Genomic DNA, 21,769 nt, shown 5'->3' with positions numbered 1-21,769 from the left:
CGAGATCTGATGGGATTGGATGGCAGGGAGGCATTGAACTGCCAGGGGACGGTCTCCACCGAGACTCGAACTCAGGACCTTGGGATTCAGAGTCCAGAGTGCGGGATCACTAACGGGACCACCCCTCGACCACTGGGCAAGTGGAAAACAATACGCGGTACGTTCTGTGCATCCCCATATCCAGAAACCACAGAACGGGTCAGGCTGGAAGGGACCACAGCACCGCATCCCGTCCAACCTCCCTGCCCAGGCAGGGTCATCCCAGAGCACACGGCACAGGATTTTGCGTCCAGACGGTTCCTGGGTATCTCCAGTGAGGGAGACTCCACAACAGCCCTGAGCAATCTTTTCCAGACCCTCTGTGTGCATCGTAACTGCGAAAAGTGCTGTAAAACAAAACAAAACAAAACAAAAAAAACAATACAGACCACCAGCTTTCATTTAAGCTTTGGTTTTTTGCCAATCCCCGAACATTCCAGGCCCCGGATCACAGAGCCCTTCAGGAGGCCCCACACCTGCAGCTGGTCCCACGGACATGGAGCACATTCCCTGCTAAATACAGTTTAGTGACTGCAACATGACCACGGGCAGCGGAGAACTTTCCTTATTTTATTGTCACCTTTTCATTTATGATAGTAGATAGTACAATAAAGTAAGTTAACAAGAAAAAAATTATAAATCTAGTGCCAAGTTCCACGGTCAAGTACTCCCCTCTGAACCATGCATGTCCATTAGAAGTCCAAAAGTGTTGCTCCAGGTTTACAGTGACATTAGAGGCCTTGGTCACAGAGGATGCCACTGATTTCATGCTGTTTCCAGAGAACAACCCATCCCATGGCTCGACTCCACAGCTCCCTGAATGTGGTTCGTCTCACACCAGCCCATGGGATCTGGGGAAGAAAACGGGCCAAGGGAGCATGTAACTTGATTTCCATTTTCATAAAGGACAAACCTTGTGGTACACTTTGCCCAGATGGCAAGTCCAAGGTGTGTAAACACAGCCAGAGCAACACAGCAACTGGAGGAAGACGATGGGATAAGTGCAACTAAGGCAAAAGGGAGTAACTTCTGTTTGGACATGATCAGGGCAGGTGGTTGGGGTGAGGAAATGATTCAGTAGCAAATCAGGTACCACAGTACACCTGGACTACAGAATCAGTAGAGTATAGCTTAAGCTTGATTGAGATCTATATTTACAAATTCTAAAGAATATTTAAAATCTCCTCTTCCTTCCCCTTCCTCCCACAATTGTAGTCTGCTGCACTTTTCAAAAGCACAAAACTTTGCTTTTACAGAAATTTAAGGCTATTATGACAAAAAAAGTGTAGGACTCCTCTTCCAAAACTAAGTAGAAAAGTCAATTCACTCTAGAATGTCTTAGATAAATCTAAACACAACCATCTGTTTTCCAAAACAAATCAACTCCTTTTTATACTTGGAAGACAAAAAAATTTATACTGCAGAAGTTGGTCTTCATACACATACTTTTGTCCCAGAAATCAAAGGGATCCCAGAAGTTACCACTGTAAGGAAAGTTCTGTTCAGGACATCCCACACTCTGCTGAATATAGATGTGCTGGTGGGAGAGGTTCACCATCACTCTCTTTGCCTCAAAGTACCAGATCATCGAAAGATCTGCTATGGAACATCCTAAAGTTAATTCACCTTGCTCTGAGACAGGCTGAGGATATATTCACATAAGCCCATCTCAAGAAGCAGCAGTTTCTGGGAAGATGTGCTGGGAAGATGATGTCTGCCTGCAGCCTTAAGTGTTCTCACCCAAGTGAGAGAAACACAAAAGAACAGCAGAAATGGACGCAGTCCTAACCATGACCACTCCCAGCTCCCAGTTCTCTTTGTGGGCACAAGAGATATTTTGCTTATTTTACATGCACCTATGAAAGCTGAATGCATTAGATAACCTACATTTGGGAGGCTGAGGATCCTTTCCATTATAGGAAAGCGGATGATTCTGCATTCCCTGAATTAGGCAAGTGTTGCTGGTGGTTTAAGAGTCAGCTGAATCTGGTCCAGGAGCAGTAACAGGCCAGGCAGGGCTTCACAAGAACAGCTACAGCCAACCCTTCTTCTTCTTAACCTTAATGTGCTGGAAAAATGTATCATGCCCAGACTCGTAGCCTAGGAAAAAAACTTCCACAGTCCTACGATACCATTTCCTGACATGATGGATAAGAGTTTAGACAACGAAATCCTCCACAGATGCTGATAAGAGAATTTCATAAGGAAAAAAATACAAGCTTGAAATAACTGGTTAACAGTAAAAAACATGGCAAATCAAATCTTGGTATGGTCAACCAGCATTTTTAGAATACAAGTGACCCTGTGTAATGCAGGGCTATCACTTCATTTGCCCAATGGCATTTTTCACTAAAAAAAATGCTCCTCCAATTACAAACATCAAAGATAATACTTTAATAATACTTTAGATATTATTTAATTTTCATAACTTATTAGAAGTTAAGATCTTTTTACATACATTTCCTATTTTTATCTTGAAAGGACAGCTAACCTTAAAACATACAGATAAAGGCTCACTACCACCTAAGGGCCATTTCCAAACATTCTCAGTGTGACTCTTTTGGGATGAAAGAGCTTTATTTTTCCCATAGAAAGAGGCTCCTGACCTGTCACTACTTCACCAGCTGCTGCATGTATGACTGACCTACCAACCAGAAGCATCAGTGAAAAAGGAACTCCTACTAGTTACGTTTAGCTACAGGCTGACACACCTTGCAGCCTCTGACCCACAACTGCAAAGTTGGTTGCACCACTCAAAGTTCCCATCTCCTGCAAAAGCTGCTTTTTCAATGAACAGAGAAGGTGAGGCACGGCACATACCTGACTGTGAGAACCAGTCATAACCCTCAGACAGATGGCATTGCTAAAATAAAGCTGTGTCACTGTGCAACACATTATAAAAATTCACTGATTGCATTAACATAGAAATAATCACTGCATTTTTCCATTGAATATAGCATCATGAACTCAGTAAAATCAGAAAAAAGCATTAAAAACCCTTTCAATATAGCTCCTTAGTTACCCCTTGCTTGAACTGAACCCTTGGTATTTGAGCAGCATGAGGAATCTCAATTCATTTCCCACCATAACTCAAGACAGAACACAAATAATAGAAATACAAATAATCTATAAAAACCACAGTACATCAGAAGTCTATGTAAAAAACGTACATCTGTATCAAGGAGCTCAGTAACAACTTAAAGCACCACTCAAAATGAAGTACCATACGTGTTACAGTACATTCCATTTATTATGACAATTTAAGGCTAAAATAGGTACGGCTCCCTTATAGTCAAGCTTTCTTATATTTATAAATGCATACAAACATTAAGTAGATACAAATGCGTAGGGGTTTTTATTGCTCTGAACTGTCTACGAGAATGTTCAGCTTTCCCAGATGTTGTCTCAGTTTACCTTTTTCAATCAAGCTGAAGTCCTACAACTGCAACTTACGGCACTTGTACGATTATAGACCTTCTTTGATTTGAGCTGTAAATAAATTCAAAGATATATCAGACAAAATTGCCCATCATCAAAAACTTCATAACTTAGTTTAACTAAACATTCGTCCATAAGATATACAATTCATCACAAGGATTAGTTCTACCATTCTTCAGGATTTTCTTTTCAAAATAATCGTTCTAACCAAGCGGCAAAGAAGAGAACCAGCAAGAAATGATTGACTGGTACCAGTCTAACAGACTGGGTTTAAAAAAGAAAGGAAGCTGGATATGTGCTCCAAAACAAAGAGCAAACTTTTCTTCTTGCTCATAGAGCAATTATGTTTCCTAATTATGTAAGGCGATGCCTCATTCTGCCAATGCCAAATTCTTTGACTGTAGTTTGTCCATTTCTTGACCAATATTTCCTTCAATGGTATCACACTGGGCAAGAAAAACCTGAGAATAAGAAATAAACAAATGTTACTGGATATGCAATTTAGCAATGGCAGATGCTTCTGAAGAACAGAAACTGCACTCTATTATGAATTTGAAGGTGCCAACTCAATAACCACCTTCCAGTTGTTCTGATCATAGCTTAGTCACAATTATGTTTACCCAGAACCTGAGAGAAGCATGACATTTGGCAAGGCAATAGCATGCCAGTCCTGCCTCTGAAGTACCTTCAGTTGGTCCACAGTTCATAAACAACAATCAAAAACAGAGGTTCAGAGAAATTAGTGCTTCTTTTCAGTCATGTTGACTTTTAAGCTCCTTTCCAAACCACGTACTTCAGAGGCCAAGGGCGGGAGTGACAAACCTACTCAGATCTAAAACGAACTTTCATTGAACTAAGACGTCTTCTATTTCTCAGGACTACAGGGCACCACTGAATCTTCCTCTTTATCAGCAAGTAGCATTTATGCCAAATGGTTTTAGGCCAATCCTACGATATGTGAGTACACTGCAGTTTCTGAGAAGATTCTCCCACTAGATATTCATGTCTTGCACTTACTTTTGCTATGTCTGCACCAGACTCTAACAGTCAAACCAGACATTTCACGAGATTTACATTAAAATGACACTTAGTAACCATTTTCTCTCCAGAGGAGCAAACTGTTGTGCCAGGTGAATGTTTCTCAACCATGACACTGTTTTGAACCATCTATTTCCAACCAATCCCTTGACTGTAAGGACCGGAGGGATGAAAAAGTCAAGGTGGTAACAACTGCAGTTGCTGGCTCCAAGTGTTTTACACTTATTTCCCCATCCTGGAAGACACATGACTGCCAGCAACAGAAGGTAGGTAATAGCTCCCCCTTGCTTTCATGAACACTAGAGTAATTAGCATAACTTGCCACTGTTTTCTTGTTCTTGCTCTGGAAAAACAAACTGTTGTTGACTGTTCTGGTCTGAAACTCCTAAAGGAGTCCTCAAAGGGTTCATAACCTACAGTTGCAGAAGACTGTGCCTATAAAAGCACATCAACAATTCTGATCTCTGCTCAACAGAGTCTGTTTTATGCTTTAACAGCAGTTCTTACACAAAGCCCCACTTATTTCTGTTGTAACTTCACCCAAGAGTGGAGGTCTAGTAGCTTGCCACAAAGTTTATAGCCATCAGTCTATTGCAGTTTTGCTGCTTTGGTTGGGCACATGGAATCAGGAGCATGTTCAGAGCCTCACATAACACAGCTACACCAGCAACCACCTTCATTTCAATTTGTATTGTCTGAACTTATCTCAATAACTGAGTGCAAAGTGCTTTGTCCCTAAAGCTATAACTAAAACCATTTCTACTACAAAGTACTTTTTGGTAGGCTTTCCTCTAAAATAGATGGCTATTTTAAAAAAACTTGTGAAAAATCAATGGGAAGTATTTAATAAGGTTACTGTAAAATATAAGATCTTTTAGTTCCATATATGAATGGAAGGTACTTCCACAAACAATTTTTAGGAGCCTAACCTGGGAATGAAGCTTGCACAATGCAAATAAAACCAGTAATACAAGTAGCATTACCATTCACTTATGAAAGTTTGACTGGAGGGAGTTCAATTCCTGTATTTATTAACAAACCATCAGTTCAAGGTCTGTAAGGAAACAATGCCTAGGAATTTATAAGCATCATACAACAGCAAAGCAACTTAAGCCCTTGCCTCCAGCACAGCTGCTCTTCTGTCCAGATTTTATTTTAAAGACCTGCTCTCCACAGAAAGTTGGTACATTGCAATGGAAGCTAAATTTTCCAAAGAACACCTCTGGCAAAGTCAGGAGTAGGTCAGCAGGAGTTACAGTTGACTGCATCCTTGTGCCCAAAGTCATTACTCCAGTCCTTCCAAAAAAGGAAGAATGATCAGTCAATCCTGTTTTCCTTACAAGTTACCAGAATTACTTTACATCATCAGGTAGCCATAAGGCCAACCACTAATGTAAATGGCAAACATCATCTGAAACCAGCATGAACTATGAAAATCTGTATTGTTGTCTTCTGTTTTATAAAGTATTAAACACCTCTCAAAGAGAGGTCATAAGAAATACCAATGTAAGAACAAACACTGAAAAAATCTAACAGCTCATTTTAAGAAACTTGTGTACAAGTGCCCAGCATTAATGGGGAAAAATAAAAAGGAAAAAAAAATCACCAAAAACAAACTAAGAAAACTCACCTGAACCCTCTTCACCAAGCCCTTCTTTTTCAGTTTGCAATCACTGAAATTCTCTGGCAGATTCTGCAGTAAAATAAACAAACAAGTTCATGCAGCTTAATGTTGAAATTAACATATTAGACTTACAGCAAAACCAGAAATTGCCAAAGAATCCTTTGAACAGGCATCCTGAAAATGCCATGTGTGCTCAGTGAGGATGATTGCACAGGAAAGAATTTATAAGAAAAAGTCATAAAAATGTCAGGCATGCTGACTGCAAAGAACTGAGCTAGCAAACTTATCACTTGTCTTTAGGAAACATACAGCAGTACACCACACTCACTTTCTACCATGTTGTATATTAACTGTTCTGTTGAGCTTTTCAGACACTGTAACGTGAACTCTTTTCTTACAAATACATTAACTCAATCACTGGCCATCATGAGACTATATCATCACTAATGCAGACATTGCCACTCTGTTAAAGCTGTACATCTGATCATCTCTGCAGCGGACTCATGGAAGGGAACAGATGTGAAGTGTTACACTCTTGTCAGCTTTTTAATTCAAACTGTGTAATTTTCTGTACTCCTACCACCCAACATATTCTTGTATGTCATCCTCGCAAGTGTTACATGCTGTGTCCTTTTTGAGCTGGTTGAATCTGGGGTGTTGCTGGGGAATGGCGCCCAGCTTTATGACTTTTTTTTTAAGAGGTAAAAGACCTGTACAGATGATTACCATTATATAGAGTTTATGTGAACATTCTTACAAACACTGTGCTCTCACTGCTGAAGATGCATAAAATTCTTGGAGTTTCTTGCTCGTACACCATTAATTTTCCACCCTAACTCCAGATCAGTAGAGGTTTCCCATTTCAGTAAAAATGTGAGCCCCACTGGGAAGCCCCACTTCTGTAACAATCACAAAACAAAAAAAGGTGCTATTTTATTGTTCAGACAAATGGTTTCTACTCCTCCTGCTTGTTGCCCATGATGCACACGGTGTGAGGCACTGCGGCTGGCCTGTCAGCCGGGTTACCTTCCTGGAGGAACACTCTGTAACACCTTTGAGGCATTTCAGTGGAGTTTCACGCTTGGTTCCTGACAGCACAGTGGGTGGGTAGAAAGCCACAATCTCATTTCCCCTCCTGAAACTTGGTGGGATGAACCCAGGACTGGAGTCATGAAATGGCATTACAAGGAGGTCTGACTAGATGGCCTTTAAAGGTCTCTTCCAACCCAAACTATTCCATGATTTTGTGATTTTAATTCTACATCAACTTCAGATTTAAAATTCCTCTCACTCAGATGGAAGAAGGAATGCCCAATGCTGCTTCTTGTCTCCTAGGAGAGTATGGAAGTTGAAAGTGGAAGTAACTACTACTACTACTACACTAACCTCTTCCCAGGGAGAGGTTTTTTGGTTTGTTGATTTGCTTTTGGATGATGGGTAAGAGGAAGGAATCTTCTGCCTAAAATGAAAACTCCTTTTTTACTAGGTGGCATCTGTCCATTTTCCAAAGCATAGCTTTTTTAAATTGTTTATTTTGGAGGAGGGCGATCCCGTGATGTAAAGGAGAGCACTCCGGACTCCGAATCCCAAGGACCTGAGTTTGAGTCTCAGTGGGGACCGTACCCTGGCAGTTCAATGCCTCCCTGCCATCCCATCCCATCAGATCTCGGATGCTCAGAAGGGTCAGCCCCAGTTAGTACCGGGTGCTGTGACAGTCCTGGGGACTTCACTGTCACTGTCCAAGCTCACTCGGCCGTGGCAGATGGACCTCAGGACTTAAACAGTGGGGCCAGTTCTGCGCATGCTGTGCCTCACCTAAAAACTCCACTGTGCAGGCTGGAAGGGCACACGCACGTGGGGAGAGCCCTCCCCAAATCTTCGGTTGCGAAGTTTGGCCATACACACATACATACATTTTGGAGGCTACTTTGCTTTTTACCAAGTGTATTTTCTAGTACTGTGTACTGCAATAAGCCCTTGCACAGCATGCTAAACCTGCACAACTTCTCCCAATATACAGGACACTCTGAAAAGGTTGCACTACATGCTTTTCTTTCACAAACTGAATGCTCCAAAGACATTACAAAACAATTGAGAAGTTAGTTTGAAGCTGTGGGTGAATTCACTGCAAACACCAGTTCTAGTTCACAGAGAAAAAGGCAGCCTCTTGCCCTTGTCACAGGCAGAAAAATAAAGTAAAAAAATATTATGAAGTTATTTATATGAGCTATTTGAATGCATTTTAGATACAGAACCCTGTAACCACACAAGAAAACATTCCTACTTGTCCCCTGATTTTCAACAACACAATTCACATTTAAAAGTAAAAAAACATAACAAGAAACATTTAACATAGAGAGTAATCTATTTTGACTTATATGTAAAAGCCTGAAGGAAAAAAGTTCTGTTAGGCCTAAATACTAATGTCCGATTCATGCCAGAAAATGAAGATGTTATCTTGCTGTCACAAAATTCTCCTGTGCCTTGAAGTTTTCCATACTTGGAATTCTTAATAACCAATTTATAAAGTGAAATTATGCACTAACTCAGTTACACTGCCCATCTCCCTTTGCTAAGTACTTATTTAAGGCTGTATTTATTGACAGAGATTCAGGCCTATCCAAGCATTCCTGCCAACCTGAAATAGGAAATTAACAAACAATTATCTGAATAGGCCTAAATTTACTTTCAACAGCAGACAGGGAACTCCAGTTGGACTCATCACACAAAGTCTGTTTCTAAAACAGATATTAGTAACTAGCAGAAATTTTAAAATCTGAGTGTAGGAAAGATTCAGACTATTTCTGACACCGTATTTCATAACTGATCTTTTTAATTACATCATCTGTGTGTGCAAACTCCTGTGTTTGCTTGCACACCCCCACAGCTGATTTGCTGCTTTTTTAAATCACACCTTGCAATTCCCTTGGCAGAGGTACGGAATTGAAAGGCTTAAATGTACTAACTTATCAAGCTACTTAAAACACGTTTTGCAATAAAATAAGGAAAGTTTACAAATTTTAACATTAAATTAAGTCTCACAATCTGTTTTACCTTAGTCACTTTATGTCTCCTCTCCAGGAATACACTGTCCAACTATTCAGTTTAACAGGTGAAGTTGACAATAAACCTTAAGTCACAGTAACATTTCTATATTTAATTAAAATCAAATTTAATTAAAGAAGGAGTAGCTTAAGCCTAGGCAGTACTTACACAAAACTCTTGCCAAATCAACATTTTGGTGCCAGTATTGGTTGCAGAGCAGGAGTTAGGATTAGTATGTAGCTTTCAACTGCACAGCATATTGTCACTTTTACAGCAGGTCTCCTCTTTGCACTGCACTTTCTGTGGCAAAACCCTGCTCCAGTCTCACAGTCCTTGTTCTGTAGGGTCTTACAGTATCAAAAGGGATTGCAGTGCTGGCTTCACCCCAGCAACTTCTGTACAACTCCAGGGCACAGATTCTTCATCCTTGTCCCAGCCACCCAGAGGCAAAGCCCATGTCCCACTGTCAGCAGTGGCTCTGCACCACCCCCACACCACTGAATTCAGAGGTGCTTAACCACATCTCTTCAAGAGTTCTCACCCTGCAGATCAACCAGCAAGATGCACTGCAGACACAGACACATTCCAGTGTCAAAGACTCATCTTTTGTATGCACAACACTCATGCTCTATACAAGAAATACTTAAAACCAATCACCATTTACACAGTAACAAAAATGTGCATTTTCCTGCCTCTACATCCTGTCTACTCTTGAGTGTTCTTTTGGCTCGGAACCCATCATTTCTCCTTGAGCACTGCTTCTTAAGAATATGGCCTCTTGTCATTACTTTCACCTCCCCCAGCTGATCTCTTAATAAAACCACCTCCTTTTCCACAGAATATCACCTTAAGCTCTGCACAAGTTCCATTTTTTGAGAGTACTTTCAATAACACTTTTTAAGTTTAGTGTTGCCACCACGTCTTTGTTCTCCACTTTTCATTCCCAAACCATAGATCTCAGTAGGTACTATCTGATGTCTGAATCTACTTTATAGCAATGTAGTCAGATAATAAACAAAACAAATCCTAGTAAAATTTATTATTTATGGCTATCTTATCAGAACCAAAGGGACACCATTATTAACACAGGCAATCTCCAATACTAGCTGTCACTAGCAGTAATAGCTAGAAACATTCTGGGTTTGTTTACAAATTTCTTTAAAAAAATAATAGAAGTCACTCTGCTACACATGGCAACAATGTTACACAGTTGCAAAAAGGGATTTTTCGTGATACCTCATCCACCTAATAAAAAGCTTTTCCATTAGATACTTTCAAAAATCCAAACAAATAATAGTATTTTAATGTGCTGCTTTTATTGATTACTGGCCTTTCACTTCTTTTTAACTTACTGTTAAATAAATTGGTAAATTGGATAAGCACATTATGTTCACACTTAGTCTTTTTTATCCAAATAGACATCCAAGCATCTTCTTTAAATGGCAGCCTTTGTCAGTGCAGAAGTGGTCACTAAGAATTCTCCCCTACTGAACGATGACAGTATTTTTATGCTTGTGCGCAAAAGACCCAGGGTAAAATTAAAGAAAATGGGAAAGTTATATAAACTGTAGTCAGCATGCAGGCTAAGGGGGGGATGAAATGGTGGATGGTGCATGGTGGAAAGTTACCAACCCAGTTGTAACAACATGGAAAATTACATGGAGAAAATGCATTTGCTACTCTCTGGACAGAATGTGGTCAGCATGCCCAAATTCCCACAGTATATGCTAAGGGGGCCTAGACAGAGGGTGAAGGACTGAGACACCAGGGCCAGGCTCCCTTGAAATCCTTGCAAGAGGGGAAAGTTGGTGCTACTTTGTAGCTGATAAGCCCCAAAGCAGCTGGAAACCAACAGAGAAAAAAGATTCCTTGCTGTTGAACCAGCAACTGTGGCAAGATCACAAATGCACACTTCCCTCCAAAAGGTCACCTCTAGTACTGATGTTACCTATCCAAGGTATGACCATTCCCTACTGAGCATAATGTATGACTAGAGTCACTCTAGCTCCACCTAAATGTAAAAATTTGTATCACATAAATTAAAAATGTGGTAAAGACAGGAAAGACTCCACTGTAACTTCTGGGATTAGGTGAGGGGCTAAGTCTGTCCTCTCCCCAGCAAAGAACCACACTCCATGTGAGCTGAATGATTATCTCCAGCTACCTTTGGCTGGGCATAAGAGCTTGCTAGTATATTGCTTTGAATACATTTTTGTAGCCAGATACTATCACTGGCAAACCTCAAACCTTAAACTGTCACAATTTTCTCTTATATTAATAAAGACTGTTATTCCATAAACTGTTAGTCCTTCAAGGGTCAGTTGCCAGCAGTGGGTAACATATTTCACTGTGGAGACCCGGCTGGGGGTGTCTCTCATGCTGTTGATGTTCATCCATGGATCTTTCCTGAGGTGCCAATAGACCAGTTAAAGGTGTGGATACCCAGGAGGGGGGTATTTCTGTCTGCATGTGACCCTGAACAGGTAAGTTGAACTCTCTCCAATCCAGAGGACTTCTCAGTGAAGGGTGCCCATAACTGGATGGGGGCAGACTGGTTGGGCACAAGGGTCTTGGCTAAGCTGGGGCACTGACAGATTAATCAAACACAAAGGGTTTGAGAAAATCTGCTCTTTCACATGACAATGCTCCTTCAGCTTTAGAAAAGTCCCTTCAAGACTTTTCTTTCACACCTCTGGCAGTGACAACACTATTTTTTCTCTCACATCCCAATACTGTAAGACTACAAACTTCCTTCTCCACTTCTCAAATATCTTCTTTTAAATTCAGTTGTTGAACACAGAATCTAGCAAAAATGAGTATTAGTTTCAAACTCAGCTCTTCTAGTTAACGGGTTTGTCTGCTAACAGTAAGAGACTGAAACAATATGCAGAATTTCTCACCCCTAGCTGTCTGTAACCATCCAAACCTCATTTTGCATCAAGCTATATAGTTTTGAGTGATCCAAATGACACACGACAGATAAGACAGTTTAATGAGCTTTCACAATTATTCTACCAAAGAAAAGAAAACTAGAACATTTTTAGTGTGAGCTTGCTGGTATGTTCCATTCTTCTAATTCAGTCACGTTTTTCCCCTTTTAATTTTTTAACATATTGTTGATTGAATCAGTAGCACCTCTACATGTTCAACAGCATTTTACGGATTTGTCTGAACTTTTGCTTTTCACTTGGCTACCAAAAAGAACATGAAATACTGTATAACCAGTTCTAAGATACAGAAAAAATACTTTCTGGAATCTGTACTGCTTAGCATTTCTATTTACCATTTTTTACTTCAGTGGAACCCATTTACTGTTGATACACACACCTCATTAACATTTTGTATTGCTGCTTCCATACACTGCACAACTGCAGTACAGCCAAGAACTGCCTCAGTAGGCTGGTGGCTGCTCATCTGATCTGGTGTTAATACTAGTGCAATGAACACCTACATTTTAGGATTCCACCCACCTACATGGACATCATCTGCAAGATTTTACAGAAGCCCAGTTTTCATGACAAACCCCACAGCCAGCTTTGTATATTAAAATGAGTAAGTATGTAACTTCAATCATTGATAATGAAAATTCTCATTTATTTCTTTAAGAAAATAAGGCTTATCAATGTCATTGGCTCTTATACAACAGAGTAACAAACAACTGTTAGAATTTTCAAAGACAGTAATTATAATTAGTTTTAACTCTGGCTGCTCCACTTTCACAAGAAACAAAACTGCAGCACAGGGACTCCATTATTTCCCAAATCTAAACATGAATTCACTAGGTTATGTCTTCTAAAATCTGGTACTAAACTTTATAAAGTCCCTTGTCCAGTACAATTTAGAGTATTTTGGATAAGAAGATAGATTGTAGCATGCCTTCTGTTTAAACCATATAAAAATAACAGAATCAAAAGTAAACTTGGCAAATTCAGTTTGGATTCATCAGGAAGCAATGAAATGGTTCTACAATGCTGCTTGCTGGGTTGCAGAACTGCCCACCTGCATACAAGTACTGACTTTTTTTCCAAATAGGATTTGGTCTCAGAAATTTAAGGGGTCAGAAATGAGCTTTAATCCCATCCAATTGTGACAGTTGTCACCTTACTGACATTGTCATGATAACACATCGTAAATCTGCCACTTCGAAAAGGAAAGCAGGTATATGAAGTCTGTCCATCTAACAGCATTCAAGAACTTTCAGCACAATATTTTCCATTATAAGAGGTAGAAAAAGAAGGAGAAATGTTAATACTTTAACATACTTAGCATATAGCAATTAAAAAAAAAGGTATTTAAGAACTGTTGGCTATAACAAGCACCAAAGACTAGGTTACCACTAAAGATGCACAATACAAAAGCAGGAGGTAAGTCAGTGAACTTCCCACTGTTCCTAGGAACACACCCATATTGTATAGCACTTGATGATGGCCAATTCAAGTTATTACTCTGTGATTCAGTCTGCTGCTCAACTTTTTCAAAGTGTCCACCAATTAAACTACATTTGTTTCACCAGTTATGGGCATTTGCACAGCATCTTTCTGAAAAAAATCTAATAAAAGGTCACTGTACCAAGTAGACCCAAAGACATCAATACCACAGAAAAGCAGCATTTTCCCTTCAGAGCATGACATTGTGACCATGATATCCAACAGAATTATATAATGGAGCTTACAAAGAATGACCAGCAGACAGAGAAACAGAATAAGGAAATACTCTGGATGTGACAATCTTCTGTTTATCTCTGGACAAGTCCCTTATTCTCATCTAGCTCTCAGCTACTCCATGACACAGGAAGATATATTATACTCTGGAAATGCATTGCAAGGTTGCAGTCCGTTAATGAGTGTGAAGCACTTTGATACACCCCAGTACATTCCAAAGAAATAATCCAGCCCTCAGTGTGCAGGCGCCTCACACAAAAGTACTGTCAGTCCACATGTGACTGACCAGAACATTCTTCAGTCTGCAGAACCTCCTTGTTCCTGTGCAATACAGAATATGAAGTGTGTCTCATTGGGTTTTTTCCCCAGACCTTTACTGCTACCATCAAAGTTTGCCAAGGCAAACTAAAAGAACAAAGCTTGAGTAAAGGATACCCATTTCATTTAGTCCTAACAGACTGCTGCCCCAAATGAAGCTCTTCTATAGAATGGAAAGCATACACAGGCATTAATGTCACCAGTTAGAATGAGAGGCTGCCAAACAGTCTTTTGGAGACATACAGGGACAAGAACTGGATAGTAAAGAAAAAAAATGAGCAAATGGATTAACTAATTTTCAAAGCAAAAATAAAATTTCTGGTATGTTAGAATATCAAATAGATTATAAGAAAGATACATTCTTAACAGCAAGTTTCTGTTGGAATTTGACCCTCTTCTGTGGTTACTACTTACAATGGCATCAATCTGTTCCAGGGTCTTCATGAATTGCTCTGCAGTTCCTTTTATCCTCTTGTCCAGCTGTTTTAGTGCTTCTGCTTGGAGATCCTTTGCTAAAAATCCCTGAGGAAGACAAAACAAAATTATCCCATACCCTACAGAATACTCAGCTTAGAAAACCTGCCAATCCATAACAGCAGAAATCATTGTTTACTAGTTCCATAGTTTCAAGAATGGGAGGGATTCCAATCTCAATCTGGTTTCTATCAGTCCTTGACATGCTAAATGTAAGATCTGCTAGGTTTACTTAAAAGATAAACAGCTAGATTTTTTTTTTACTTTAAGAGAACTCTTTATGTTTCTTCAGCTAAAAAGAATATAATTTATGCCATAGGAAACAAAATTTACCTTTTTCCAAACACTGCCATGCCTCTATCTTGCTAACTCATAAATAGCACTTGAAATTCACTAAGACTTATACAAGCCTCTCAGACAGTTAGAAGGGACAGCCTTTTACTGAACACTATTTTAAACTGTTTTGTTTGGGGTTATTTTAATACATATAACTACAAAACTGTTTTGCAAAGATATGAAGTGATACAAAACTGGCATACCTTCTGGATACTTGTGAACTCTTTATTAACTTCCTCTAACTTATTAGCTATTTGCTCCACTGACTTCTCCAAATCTTTTAACTTCTTTAATTCAGCCTCTTCTTCTGGACTATTCTGTGTATTCAAAAGTACAATATTCACAACTATAGAAAAAATGGATACATGATGCAGCTAAAGAGCAGCAGATGCAGCAGCAATACAGACCAAAAGGCTTCTGATGGTTTACAAACTACACTGTGCCTATTCTTTTAATATTTGAGAATACCTATCAAATAAGCTTCTTCCAAGGGTTAATTACAAACACTGTTAGAAAAGCACTGTATATAAACACGTTAAATGAGATTAAATTGAAGAGAAAAAGGAAAAGTGCAAACATTTTTTTCTTTTTGTTAACGAAGCATTTTTAAAGTAGAGGTAACATTTACATCACGAGATTATTACCTTGTCCTCTACTTGGCAAAGCCAGACACAAGTCCTTTCACCAGAAATAACCCAGCAGACTCAGTGGCTACAGTTGGGGCAGGTTTTTTTGAACCAGAAAAATAACATGCACAGAAGGTTCACGAGCACTGACAACAGATTAGGCAGAGTCTTGTCAATAATGTAAAGCAGAAGCAAGTCAATAACCTAATTTCAGAAATGTACAAACTGTGGTTATTTGCAGTGTAACTTGAGACTGAACTCAACTCTGTGGGTAGGTATACAAAATTAGGTTAATGTTGTAACCTGTTTCTGTATTCAGCAGCTGACTTACTGACAAAAACAACGGTAATTTAAGAAACAAATCCAAAGGCAACACTTACCCTTTTCCCAATCAACATGACTTTGCAACCATTTTTAACACCAAGAGCTGATAATGGTTGTTCCAATTCTTTCAGAGACTTTCCTAAATAAAAAACAAGAGAGGAAAAAAACCAGCTGAAGTACAGTTAGTGGCATAAGAGTGTAATTTTCAAGACATTCAAAACATGAGCACCTGAAAGTGACTAAGATGGAAGGTCATCATCTACAGGAAATGTTGCAGATTTATAAGTTACCTTTGTATATCAGTTTCTGAAAAGGAACTGGAACTCCAGTGACTTGTTCAATAAGTACAGCCATGTCTTGTAGTGTAGGTTCACCGTCTGCTTGTTGAGAAGCAACTTGAATACTGTGTTTTTCATTACCTAACAGAAAAACAGAGTAACAGCAATACTTGTTACCTAGAAAACATCACAGAGAATCCATTTCTAATATTTATTTCCATTAATGCAGAAAGTTCTCAAATCACTGATTCTCATGTACAATCATATTTTTCAACCAAATGATTCTATTGTACTTCCTTCCTCTTGGAGTGACTGACCTCAGCTGAAAATGTTGGTTTACTTAGTAATAACCTGAAAAGTTTGACTCGTTGTATTTTACCGGCCTAATGCTCCTCATAAATATTACTCCCTATTTCTTTTTTTAGAGTACAGATGGTGTTCAGACATCTCACAAGCTGAAGCATGAAAGCCCACACCTTCCTGATGTATCCCACTTCCTACTTGTAGGAACTTTTAATGGCATGAGTCTTTTGGTATCTGAGACAATTTATCACTTCCTTTGCTCCCTACTCTTCATATGTGAAAAACAAGCAATCAATGTCTACCCTGTGTCACCTCCATCACCAACCAGAGAGAATTCTCACAGTCCAAAAACTATTTCTCCACAAGACTACTGATAAGCAGCCTTAACCACTTTGAGAAGTCCCATCTTACTTGTCACCTTCCACTTACAGAGCATCCTATTCTGATTACTTGCATGCGAAGAGGAGGAATTAAAAAAGGAGCATGCCTATTAATCTCTGCTTTGCAACAAACCCCTTCTATAACCCTGTGCTCCCACGCACTTAGGATCTGTCAGTCTGAGAGCACCCACAGGAATCAACCACCACTGGCCACATGGGAAATCAAGACAGGCATTTCTAACTCTGCAGGAACAGAAAAACCCTGAGCAAATACCAGAAAGAAAACTATTCTCATGTCACCAATTTAAAGTGCACATATCTTTGACAAAGAATAGTGCTATAAACATTGATTTTAATTTACTCCAGCCTCCCACAGTCACATAGCAAGTGACGCCGTGGCCTCAAAAACTGTAACGCTCCACCAATAGTTGTTAATTCTAAGACGATTTTAAGCTTCAAATCACATTATGCCCCCCTCACCTAAGCATTTTCCATAAACAGACCTTCTTCCCAATTTGATTTGGGGGAAAAAAAACCACAAAACACAACCTCCATTTATTTCAAAAGGTTGCTATGATATATACAACTGCTTTGTATATGGGCTGTGCCTGTGAGCAGTTCACAAAGAACACCAAACATTAACTGAGGAAAAGAACAGATGAAGCTTGTCTAACAACAGAACCAGTTTAATGACAAACTATGAGCACCACTTTGGGCAGACTATAACAAGAAATTTTACTGTTAATTCACAGCACAGTGAAATCAGCATAAAAAGTAACTCGGGTTAGAACTGGTATCACGGCTTATCAGTTTGCTTCAGTAAATGACGGTGCTATTTTAAAGTAACCACTGCTGCAAAATTCCTAAGTACTTTTTTAAGAAAAGCCTAAATAAATTTAAATAACAGATCACTTCATTTTCTTGCTGTATTGGATTTGCATGGCAACGTTTTGGTAGTCGGGGAGTACAGCAGGCCTTCTGTGAGAGTCTGCAGGAAGTTTCCCCCAGGTCGTGCAGAGCCAACCCCAGCCGGTGCCAGGGCAGACCCACTGCCGGCCAAGGCCGAGCCCCTCGGACACGGTGGAAGCTCCTCTGCGATAATGTGCTTAAAGAAGGCAGGAAAACAAACCTGTGCATCAGAAACTGCAGCCAGAGAAAAGCAGAATACATGAGGGAAACAGCCCTGCAGACACCAAGGTCAGTGGAGAAGGATGGGCAGGAGGTGCTCCAGGCACAGCAGCTGCCCCCCTGCAGCCCATGGAGGTCCATGGTGGGAGAGAGACCCTGGTATGAGGGTTGGTTTCTTGTAGCCTGGTTATACTGTGTGCTGAAGGAATCTGCAATGATATGGAATCTCTCCTGGTCCTGGATTATTAGTCCATTAACCTAGGAGAAAGTGTGTGCTCTATGCTCACCCCAACCATGTGGTCTCTGAGAGCTCCCAGAAAGGACACACAGGGACCACCAGTGAAGGCAGGAACAAAGAGGAAGTTTAATCAGGGATACAGGTTTATATGGACTTTGGAGGGATACAAATTCACCAATAAGGGACAAGAGGGAAGTCTGGATTTGTGCCAATAGGAGTAAGGGGATTTACATTCAGTGGGAGGGGGTTACAGGAAATATGAGGTCACTGTTCTCCGAGCTCCCTGGCCTGGCAGGGGTTTATGGGAAGAAGAAGCAATGACTATGCAGTTTTTACATTTAGTAAATTTAAACCACATTAAAACCATCAGTTGTTAAAGCATTCTCAGTGGCTGGCGTATTTTCTTCATCCATCCATTTCTGGCATGACATTCTCCAAGCCATGTGTTGAGAATGCATTGCCACACCCTGGGGCAGCCCATGGAGGATTCCACGGCAGAGCAGGTGGATGTCCAAGGGAGGCTGTGGCCCCTTTGGGAAGCCTGCACTGGAGCTGGCTCCTGAGAGGACCTGTGGCCCCATGAGGAGAGGAGCCCACGCTGGAGCTGATTTGCTGGCAGGGCTTGACCCTGTGGGGACCCACAGTGGAGCAGCCTGTTCCTGAAGGACTGCAATCCATGGGAGGGACCCATGCTGGAGCAGGGGAAGAGCGTGAGGAGTCCTCCCCCTGAGGAAGAAGGAGCAGCAGAGAGTGTGATGAACTGACTGCAGCCCCCCTTCCCCTGCACTGCTCCAGGGACAGGAGTTGAAGAATTTGTGAGGAAAGTTAAGCCCAGAAAAGGAGGGGTGGCAAAAGGTGAGTTTTCTTCCTTTAGTTCTCATCATTGTCCTCTGATTTGAACATTAATAAACTACATTTCTCCAAGCTGAGTCTATTTTGCCCATGACAGTACCTGGTAAGCAATCCTTCCCTGCGTTTATCTCAGCCCACAAGCCTTTTGTTACATTTTCTCTCCCCTGTACAGCAGAGGAGGAGAGTGACAGAGCAGCTTTGGTGGGCACCTGGATCCAGCCAGGGCCAACCCACCACACTTGCAGATTGTGAACTGATACATGTGCGTCTACTGCCATTCTGTTTCTCAACCATAATTTGCATCTCTCCCCACTTTCACTCATGCATGCAAAACTTTACTAAAAATGTTTGTGCAAAGTGTTAAACCAGCACCTGAGAGCAGCAGGCATAAACCAGACAGCAGAAGCCCAAGGTGAGCAATGGCTTCTATTTGCTATTTATTACTAACAAAGCAATTATCAGACAAGAGAACAACTGGAAAGAAAAAAACATTCTCAGATAAGAGGACTGCTGGCAAAGAGGAAGATGATGGAATTATAAATATGTCAATACAATTAGTTATTGACATCTTTGCAAATGAAAACCCCTCAGACCAAACTCTGCCTCCAAAGGCATCAATGAGCACATGAATCATGACCATTCAAACATTATTCTGCAAAGTTCCTCACCAAAGACTCTTAAATAATACCAGGTGATAAAGGAAACATTTTAACAAAATAATGTAACCATTTAGAAACACCAAAGAGCAAGCAGAAAAAAACTCTAAAGATGGAAAGAATGCCACCAACATAGTGCAAAGGGAAGAGAGGCAGAATTTATTATTAAATAATTTTAAAAACCAACAAAACCCAGCTGATTTAATACCTTACTGTCTTCCTCATTCCTCCTGTCTCACTTGGATTCACTTCATTTAGCCATGGTGTTTCCATCTTACATACTGTGGAGTCCAGGCTATTCTCATCTCTTTGCAGTAACTTTTTGTATTTACTTGCACATGTAAGCTGGTCTTCCCTTCCACCTTCTTCTCCCTCCTCTTTTTGAGGAAGAAAAGCCCAACCATGTCAGCTTGCCTTTGAGTGACCTATTCCATCAGGTCAGCACCCACCTGCTATCACAATGAAGAAACTCTCTGTTGCAGTTTTGCAGCCCACTCACTAGCTGCAAACATCCAAGCATTTATTAACAAACGAAGAAAGCCTATGGGGCAGCACCTGCCTCTAAGGCACAGTGCTGACTTCAGCAATATGTTGCATCTAAATGAGGATACTACCAAAACAACAGCATCACATAACGGGTCAGTTTGGAAGGCACCACAGTGGGTCACCTGGATCCAACCTCCCTGCTCAGGCAGGGTCATCCCAGAGCACCTGGCACAGGACTGTGTCCAGATGGTTCTTAGCTATCTCCAGGATGGAGACTCCACAACCTCTCTGATCAATCTGTTCCAGGGCATGGTCATTTGCACAGTAAAGACGTTCTTCTTCATACTTAGGTTGAATTTCCTGTGCATCACTTTCTCTCCATTGCTTCTTGTCCTACTGCTTGGCACCACCGAGAAGCGCCTGGATTCCTTTTTGGCATCCCCCCTGTAGACATTTACACACATTGACGAGGTCTCCTCTCAGTCAGGTCCAGCTACCTCAGCCTCTCCCCGTAACGGAGATCTCCAGCCCCGGCCCTGCCGCTGCCCCGCACGGCCCCTGCTCTGCGCGCTGTGGGTCCGGCCGCCCTGTCCCTGCCAGCACTGCCCCGCTCCAGCAGCTCCACGCCTGCGATCCAGCTGGGAGAGCGCTGGGAACCTGCGGCCGGCGACACCTGAGGGCACCAGCCGGGACGGAGACCAGGCCGCGGGGGCCGCGTCGTGCCCGCTGAGGCCGAGGCGGCCCCGGCCGCTCCCCGCTCGCCCCTTCTCCGGGGCGGCCGCGGCCCTCCCGCCCCGCAGCCCCCGGAGCCGGACCGGGGGGAGCCCTCGCAGCGCTCGGAGCCGGCCCGGGAACAGCCCCCGCAGCGCCCGGAGCTGGCCCGGGAACAGCTCCCGGAGCCGGCCCGGGAATAGCCCCCGTCCGCGGCGCTTACTGTACGTGACGGTCACGGTCACCGGCGCTCCGGGCGCCGCCATCTCGCCCGGCACAGGCACCGTTCGCGGCGCCGCCCGCGGCGCGTCACTTCCGCACCAGGAACACAGGAATGCTGTTCCCGGCCTGCGGATCGCCGCCCCCGCAGCAGGAACACGGGACTGCTGATCCTGGCCTGCCTGGATCGCGGCCCCCCCCGCACCAAGAACACGGGAATGCTGTTCCCGCTCTGCCCAGATTGCGCCCCCCCGCACCGGGAACACGGGAATGCTGTTCCCGGCCTGCTCGGATCGCTGCTCTCCGCAGCAGGAACACGGAAGTGCCGTTCCCGGCCTGCCCGGATCGCGTCCCCCCGCACCAGGAACACGGGAATGCTGTTCCCGCTCTGCCCGGATCGCTGTCCCCCCCGCCAGCAGGAACACGGGAATGCTGTTCCCGCTCTGCCCGGATCGCTGTCCCCCCCGCAGCAGCCGAGGCAAAGCCGGGCGGACACCGAGTGTTTGTTTCCCACCTGGGATGCTGTGGGGATCTGATCCAGACTCCGCTCGGGCAGACTTTACGCTGGGAGCGCCGATAATCCCGCCTTGCAGAG

General features: G+C 42.1%; 1 protein-coding gene across 6 annotated transcripts; it reads right to left on the bottom strand.

Moving 5' to 3' along the window:
* Positions 1-589: 589 nt before the first annotated feature.
* Positions 590-21,283, bottom strand: BAG1 (BAG cochaperone 1). Of its 6 annotated transcripts, none has more exons than XR_011697682.1 (8): positions 21,179-21,263; positions 16,214-16,342; positions 15,980-16,062; positions 15,177-15,290; positions 14,578-14,685; positions 6,146-6,208; positions 3,454-3,938; positions 590-890 (listed from the first exon to the last, which is right to left on the bottom strand). XR_011697682.1 is itself a non-coding variant. In XM_071553563.1 (8 exons), exons 1-7 carry the CDS (start codon positions 21,219-21,221, stop codon positions 3,463-3,465), a joined length of 606 nt encoding a protein of 201 aa, XP_071409664.1. In that variant the 5' UTR covers positions 21,222-21,263; the 3' UTR covers positions 590-890; positions 3,454-3,462. The 6 variants fall into 6 exon arrangements, 4 of the variants coding, with proteins under 4 accessions (XP_071409664.1, XP_071409666.1, XP_071409663.1 ...); XM_071553563.1 differs by having other exon boundaries at positions 3,454-3,528; XR_011697683.1 differs by lacking the exon at positions 590-890 and adding an exon at positions 5,636-5,811 and having other exon boundaries at positions 3,854-3,938.
* Between the last annotated feature and the right edge of the window lie 486 nt (positions 21,284-21,769).

Source organism: Pithys albifrons, chromosome 4, assembly GCF_047495875.1.
Source record: "Pithys albifrons albifrons isolate INPA30051 chromosome 4, PitAlb_v1, whole genome shotgun sequence".
In the NCBI taxonomy this organism is placed as follows: domain Eukaryota; kingdom Metazoa; phylum Chordata; class Aves; order Passeriformes; family Thamnophilidae; genus Pithys; species Pithys albifrons.
Note: the sequence above shows the minus strand (reverse complement) of the source record. Positions and strands in the feature narration are given on the sequence as shown.